At 35.0% G+C, this 8599-nt stretch overlaps 1 protein-coding gene across 1 annotated transcript in view; it reads right to left on the bottom strand.

The window, feature by feature from the left end:
• Positions 1 to 8599, bottom strand: part of Uggt2 (UDP-glucose glycoprotein glucosyltransferase 2) — a 223718-nt gene that overhangs the window by 160479 nt on the left and 54640 nt on the right. Inside the window, exon 3 of the mRNA XM_048800999.1 lies at positions 5268 to 5350. Within this exon, the coding sequence (XP_048656956.1) occupies positions 5268 to 5350 (83 nt within the window). The remainder of the gene's footprint in view (positions 1 to 5267; positions 5351 to 8599) is intronic.

The following is an 8599-nucleotide window of genomic DNA, read 5'->3' as shown; positions in this document are numbered from 1 at the left end:
GGGGGGGGCGAATCAAGATCTCTAGTCTATTAATTTTATTTTGAATCTTTCAGTGATTTCCAATGAATCAATATAAGACCAGGCTGTAAATTTTTCCATTAAAATCTATTTGAGAGATGCCATCCATTTCAGTCTCATCCAGCCTAGTTACCAACTGATAGAAACTTCTTATATTAAAAAAGCAGAGCTAAGGCAGTTCACAGAAGTTCCTATGGATCATGGTTCCCTGGAACAAAGAAAGATCACAAATGGGGGTGGCTAAAACCAGATTATAACACCAGATAATATCTTTCTCAACAATGAGACAAAAAAAGGGGATAGGAAAGCAATTATGGAAGAAATAGAAAAAATATGCTAAACTGAATTATATGTTAACATAAGAGTAAATACCAATAAAAACTGCAGGAAAAATAGAGCAACACACAAGGGAAAAGTAAGAATAATGAAACAAAAGGAGAAGGGAAAAATACTGTGGACTGATAGACACAGTAGTTAAGCAAAGGAGATCTACATTATGTGTACTTGTAGTCCCTAAAGCAAAAGATAAAGAGAATAAAACAGAAGGAATTAAAAATATATATAATACAAGCAGTCTCCCAAATTAAACAGAATGAATCTATATATAATCTACAAAAGCGCGTGTGCGCACGTGCGCGCACGCGCACACACACACACACACACACAAAATCACATGGAATGTCAGCATTGCAACATTCCCTAATAAAACTGTGGGACTCTGAAGTTTAAAATCCTATGATGTATACATAAAAGTGTATTATTCATACGTGAGCAGTTATGTATGTATGTGAAGAACTCAAGGGCCATTATCATGAGACTAAGAGTAAACTTTATATACATAAGGAATAAAGAAACTGTACCATAAAGTCTAAGGGTGAATTTTAAATATACTTAATCTAGTCTTTTATTTCTGCAGTTAAGAGGTTAATGATGACAGAAGACTAACTGTAAATGTATGTTCTCATTATGCAGAAAAATACCAGTAGCAAAAATGCAATAAAGAGGAAATTAAAATAAACTCAGTGATTCCTCATAATTAGCAGAGAAAAAGAATATCACTGAAGTCAACAAAGTAGTAGACACATACATATACTTAAGAATAACAAAGAAGATATTGTGAACCAAATCACATAATGACAAAGGGAATAAAGGGTCATTAGTCATTTAATTACTGCTTACAGTAGGGGACCAACAAATTAAAGAGGCAGCAAGGGCTCAGGTCTACACAATATCATTCCTTTGGTATAAAATGCAGGAGGGAAGGGGAGATACATATTTGGTCAAACCCTGCTCATCAAGTGTTTGCCTAAATATCAACTGTTTGGAAAGATTTTCCACTAATCTCCCACATGTAACTCATGTTATACACTCTGACAGAACTTTATACCATCTTTAGATCACTACTCAAAACTATAAAATTTTACACAGGTGTTTAATTCTGTAAACAATTTATGCTATCAACTGAAAGCAGGGATCTTCTGTAGCCTTTCAACTCCATTTCCACTCGTGACACACAAAATATGTATTTAATAAATTTCTTTTATATTTAATAAGTGAATAGGGTTTCTTCATCGTAGACAATATTTTCCTAGTCCAGTAATTTTAAATAGTTGACACATGAAAATAGGTGTACTCTTTCTCTCCTACTTCTTTAGCAAATTATAGGTGAATTCTGAGAACTAAGGAGTTGTAGTAAGTTTTCCCCTTTAGAATCTGGAAAAAATGCAAGATAGATTCACCTTCTAGTAAAAGCAACACATAACAGATCAGAAATGTTATTTTAAAATGATCTTAAAAGATAATAGCTAGGAGGACAAAAAATAATGTAACTAAAGTATGGCTATATCAGTCAAAAAGGCTTGGACACAGTCAAGAGTCAACAGAAACAAACGTAGTGACTGACCGCAGACATTAAATTTGTCAAGGTTGTCAAATAGTGATGGTTATAGAATCTAACAGTTTTAGAAAGTGCAATTCTGTACTTTAAATAGTAAAATCATCTCTAATGAAACAAATGCCTTGGGCTATTTTAGGGGAGTTTTTAAATAAATTCATGTTCACCAACTAACCTGCTGATAATTATTTTGCCTTTTCAATATTATTTTCCTTTCTCTTCAACCTCACCTTTTACTTGATTGCTGTCTACTGGCACCTAGTACACAAAAATCACGCTCATACTTAAAAAAAAAAAAAGCAGCAGCCTACACAGTTAACTCCTAACTCATCTTATTCCTTTCGGTAAAGTATCTTGAAGGACTCAAAAGTTACCTCTACTTTCTCAATTTCAACTCACACCTTATCCTATTGTAATCTCGATTACCATACCAGTGAAATGGTTCTCAAAGTCATTAATAATTTGTTAAAAGCTGGAAGTACTTAATATTCATATATTTTATCTGCTAATTAAATTTGATAATTGATCACTTTCCATTTAATATTCTCCTGGCTTTCATGGCATCACATTTAAGTATCTACCTACCTCCACAGGTACTATCCTTTAGTCTCAAATATGTTCTTCCTCACCATCCCATCAGCATTGGTGCTCTTCAGGATCCTGCTTCCGGTTCCCATTTTATTCTCATTTTATGCCTCCTACCTATAACTTCAATTACCTCTTTACAATGACAACTCACAAATTTTATCTTAGGTTCTTTTTTACCTAATTCTGTCTCATAGGAAAGCTTAGTGACTATCTCCCCTGAACATTCCAAAAGTAATTAAAATAGGACACATCCAAACTGCAGTCATCTTCCTATCCCAAACCTGGTTTTTGTGCACAAGTAACTGAAGAAGTTGTAACATTTTCTGAACCCTCTCCCCCAAATATATGATCACTTTACTTGAATAGAAACCATTAAAATCTTCAAGGACTTTGACAACTGTACTCTTAAATACTGAGCATAGAGAAGTATAAATAAACAGGGCCTCTGAAGTCAGATAAATCTTGGTTGACATTTCTAACTCACCACACAAAACTATAAAGGTTATCTAGTATCTTGCCTCTTGAATCTTAAGGCATCAATACTTGCATATATGTTTGAAATAAGAATTCAGGTTCCCATTTATCTTAATGATCTGCCATCAAACTGTCAAGTGTTTCTCTTTGTTTAGGTATAAAATATGCTGACATAGCTAAGCAATTTAAGAGCTCAAAAAATTTTTAAGATTGGTTCTCCAATTAAAAAATAGCACTGGATAAAGTCAAAGCACGTATTGAGAACAGATCTAGGATATACGTATACTGAGGATTTTAGGCCAGAGAAAATTTAATTAGATTTTTTTAAAACTATTGTGAAAACCTGGCACATAAATCTAGTCTATTTTTACCTGATTACAAATAAATTTACTACAACAAATGCAAAACCAAAAATTTTCCACATGATCTGAAAGATTACCAAGTAGTCAATATCTCCCCCCCACCCCCCGCCACACACACACACATTCTATTTCATTTCTAGTACTCTTACGATCCCTACCACCTGGCTAACTCTACTTATCAGTTATAGTTTGGATGTCTCATGTGAGACAATGCAAGAAGGTTTAGAGGAGAAATGATTGGGTTATGACAGTCTTAACCCAATCAGTAAATTAAGCTCCTGATGGAAATGAGTGGTAACTGCAAGTTGGGTGTGGCTGGAAGTGGTGGGTCACTTGGGAGCAGCTTCCAAGTACGTATTTTCTATGTGATGAGTGGGAGTCTCTTCTTTCTGCTTCCTGATCATGTGAGCATTTTCCCTCCTCCACACTCTTCCGCCATTATGTTCAGCCTCACCTTGAGCCCTAAGGAATGGAGCGACTATGAGCTGAGACTTTTGAAACCATGATCCCCAAGTAAACTTTTCTTCCTTTAAAATTGTTCTGGTCAGATCTTCTAGTCACAGCAGTGAGAAAGCTGACTAAATCATTCAACTCAACTCTAGCATTCACCACTAGAAATGTCCTGCTTTCTCAGAAATATCAGCAAGTGCGTTTTTTAAAATGTGCTCTCATTTTATGCATACCCCTATTAAAGCTCTTATCACCTAAGAGTACACTTCACATTTTTGTTGTCTGAAGAACAAGACCATATTTACTCATCTCTGTATAACTGACACTGTCTGGCATCTTTTATGACTAAAATAAGGATTAAATAATGAAGTTTTTCAGGAAAACATTTTGAAAGGGAAAATTACTTGTTTTTAAAATATTTCAGTTTAAAATATCATTAAAGGCATGTTTGATCTATTTTAAAGATATTATTAAACCATAAAATTGTTAAGCTTCAAGTCTGCTTGAGCAAAACAGGCTTCAGCAAATGAACATTTAAAACATTTGAAACTATCTTTTATATATATATTCAGGAATAAAATTCATAAACTTTTTAGTCACAAAACGTCTTCTGACATATTGGCTAAACATTTTACTTTCAAGGGATTCCACGTTCATGCCATCTGAGAATAATTTTTCTGTTGAATAATGAACCTTTAGCTTCTGCTGCTAAAACCCAAATTCAGTATCTTTAATCTTTTGACCTTCCCTAAGAAGCACAATAAACACTTCTTAATTCTGAGAAAGACAAGTTTGCAGATGTACTCTGATATATGTAAAAACTACTATTTTATAATGAAAATACTGATTCCCTGATTTTCTGAGAGCAAGAATTAAAAAAATCTCTTTAAGTGTTTAAGGCAAAAATACTCCAGAAATAAAAATGCAGTATTACAGTTCAGTATAGATTTGTCCAAATTCATACAATGTACACCATCAATAGTGGAGCTTAATGTAAATTATGGACTCTGGATAATAATCATGTGCTTTAATAGGTTCATGAATTCTATCTTGATGTACATTGGTGGGGGATGCTGACTATACATGTGTGAGGGTTGGAAGCATACAGGAAATCTACTTTGTGCTCACTTTTGCCAGGAACTTAAAACTGTCTAAAAAAAATAAGGTATCAAAAAATATTAGTAGATGCAAAATTAACAGTATTTCAAAGAAAGTAGATAAAAGCATAACTCAATTCTGATTTCTTCTTAAATATAATGCAATATCCAAATTTTACTGAGTTTTCTTATAAAAAGTAATAAGCTTTATATTTTTAGAAATGAACAATAGGAATAGTTCCATTAAAACACCTACCCAAATTTAATGTTCAGATTTACTAGCCCAATTAGGCACTCACACTTAATTGTTACCACTAAATAAAAACATCCAATGTGGGCACATAAACACAAATTTCGTTAAGGCAATATTTGCACATCACCTACCTGTTTTCTTATAAATTGCTAATTCTTGTACAGTTTCCAAAAACTGCCAAAATTTTTCATTACTTTCTTCTGCCATAAATTCACTATTAAAAAAAGTAATCAGTTAATAAGTGAAAAAGAAAAATGATTTAGAAACTATAAACTACACTTTAGAACAAAATCATTCTATGACAATTCTCTAAAAACTAATGTCAAATTACTAATTTCCATTTATTGTAACAAAATGAACTGATGATTCTTACCTGAGGAATCATCCTCAATTAGACACATAAAATCATAGGAGAAAATGATAGTATAAAAGATTACTTTTGGCTTTTCCTTAGTAGGCAACTAAAAGTATGGATAATTTATCATTCCATAAGAAATACCACTAACAATGGCAATGAAGAGAGAATTATATAAAGGAAAATACTAATACATACACACAGAGATCACCAGTTTTTCATCAACAATTGTTTTTTGGAGTGCTTTTTTTTCTTTTTAGTTACACATGATAGTAGAATGTATTTAGACATATTATACATATATGGAGTGTAACTTCCCATTCTTGTGGGGGATACTGAGGACATCCAAGACTTTCTTGTGAGTAAGGAATGGGAAAAGGAGGTGACAAAGACCTATTAATTTATCAACATAAATAAGACAAGGACAGCAATTTAAAGTAATAAGGAACTGCAAAACCATTATTGCTATTAATGATGTTCAATTCAATGGCTTAAAAAAAAAACCCAAAAGAAGAAAAACACTAAGACCAGACCTGAAAAGGCACAAAATCTTAAATAAGGAGCAACACTTAATATTCAACTGACTTGATCAAACACCTTAAATATACTCATATATAGGTTGTTTATCCTTTATGTGAAATGCTGGGACCATAAGTATTTTGAATTTTTCCAGATTTTGGAATATTTGCATATATAGAATATTATATCTTGTGGATGGGACCCAAGACTAAGCACACATTTTATATACACATAACCTGAGGGCAATTTTACATCCTTTTTAGTCCACCTGTATTTTTATTGCAACCTGTCCCTAGGTCAGATATGTTAACTTTCCACTTGTGAAGTCATGTCAGCATTCAAAAACTTCTGGATTGTTAAGCACCTTGGATTTCAGATTTGGGATACTCGACTTGTACTGTTCAACAACAGATAAAAGTATGATTATTCAAAGTGTTCACTTAAGTACTCACACTTGTTCTCTCAACAAACCACCACTCTTAAGCACTTCTGGAATTTCTTTCTCTATGCCAGGTTTAAGCTGAAATGGTTGAGTGATTACAGCACAAGGTTGTCAAGTCATGCTCTTGGCCTCTCCAGAACACACTGAATTTTCTAATTTGAACATCCTTTACAATATGAAAGGGCTGAGAAACTTCCAGATCAAGTGTTGGCTCCTTTTGCCTTATTTTTTTTCTTATAATCTCATATCTTTCACAGCAGCAAGACAGAAACCATGTTGCACCTTCAACACCCTGCTTGAAAATCATCATAATCAAGTTCATTGCTTTCACGCTGTTATCCTGCAAACTACAGAACTTAAGTTAGCCAGTATTGTCACTATGTAACAAGTGTCACCTCTCTCCTTTATTCTAGTTTTAACATGTACCACCTCTTCTGAGCCCTTGCCAGGACTGCCTTCAATGTTCATATTTCTACTAACCTCCTGTTCAGATCATAGACTGAGATGAGAGCACTTAGAAAATGAGTAAGGAGCATGGTAGAACTAAGATTTCACCAGAATCACCCTTACTGTTCATATTTTGGCAAACAGGCTGTTTAAACTTGTCTAGCATGTTGCTCAAAATTTCTTATACTCCATAAAAAGTGAATCATGTTTGGGCTTTAAGGCTAAAGACCTAGTGCAATATACCAGGTTTCCTTTTTTTAAAAATCCATGTAAATAAGTATTTAAATAAAATAGATAATTACTTTCATATCATGTTTATCAAAACAATTTTTCATAATTTTTGTGTTCATATATGGATACACAGTATAACTCCACATGATGTACAACCACAAGAATGGGAAGTTACACTCCATGTATGTGTAATATGTCCACTGCCCAATTCCTTCTACATTTTTTAGGTAATTTGTTACAGCAACAACCCACTTTTGGGTACCAAAATCTATATTAGTTTCTTTGAGCTGCTGTAACAAGTTACCAAAAACTCAGTTGCCTAAAACAATGTATTCTCAAGATTCAGGGGATCAGATGTCCAAAATCAAGGTGTTGGCAGGGCTTCATTCCCTCTGAAGACTCTAGGGGAGATACTTTCCTTGCTTCAAGGTTAGTGGTTTCAGGTGCTCTGTGGCTTGAGGGAACAGAACAATCTGACTCCATCTTCACATGGCCTTTCCCCAAATTCATCTGTTTATAATGACGTTGGATTTGAGGCCCATCAGATAACCCATTCTGACCCCTAATTACAACTGCAAAAACCTCTTATCCAAACCAGGTGACTCGCATTTGTGAGGATATTAACATATCCTTTTTGAGAACCATCCTTCAACCCACTACAAGCAAAGAGGGTAGTAAATCTGACTAGATCTAGATAGTAAAGGATGTTCAGGATATCCTATAGGCTACAGGAATTCCAAATCAGACTCTTGAGACAAGTAGGCATTGCAATTAGCAATCTAAGGTTGGAAGAAGTCAGAATGATTTGTAACCAAGTGAGGGATCAAATCCAGGCCCAAGTTCTGGGAGAAACTGGGGAAAGGAGAGAAGGGGCATATTTTAAGATAGACTCATTTACCCAATAAAAACTAAGTGCAACGTAATCTGGGATGACGAAGTCTCTTTGGGGGCCACACACTGCTGCTTTGGTGAACAGACAAAAGGAAAAGAGTTTTACTGGAGTATTAAGGGACAAAAATTCAGTCGTTTTGTTCTTGCACAGCAACTGATAACTACGAACTGATTCCAGTGGGAGAGATGGGAAAACTCTGTAGCCGTTGTCTTCCCAACAACGAACCTAGGAGCTAGGAGCGGACAAAAGGATCAATTATGAATTAGGTGCTTCTCAGTAGGATCTAAACATAACTGTCGCCTCTGTCCAAGTGCTGCAGTAAATGCCACATTCCACCGCTCCATCTTTTCCTCTTTCGTAGATGCTAATAAAAGCCATATGAATTAAACCAAATTTTTAAGAACTACAAATTGACTACGCCCCGAGCGAGAAAGGGGTTGCAGGCGAGTACTGAGGTGGCCCGGGAGAGGCGGGGATGCTCCGGACGCCAGGCATCAGGGCGCCGGGGGAAGCGAGGCGCCGAAGGGGAAACGCGGCCGCCTGCTCCAAGGCGCCAGGTCAGCGGGGCCGTGACGCC

The sequence above is a fragment of the Marmota marmota genome, unplaced genomic scaffold (genome assembly GCF_001458135.2).
Source record: "Marmota marmota marmota unplaced genomic scaffold, marMar, whole genome shotgun sequence".
NCBI classification, from domain to species: domain Eukaryota; kingdom Metazoa; phylum Chordata; class Mammalia; order Rodentia; family Sciuridae; genus Marmota; species Marmota marmota.
This window is presented reverse-complemented; position numbering and strand designations above follow the sequence as displayed.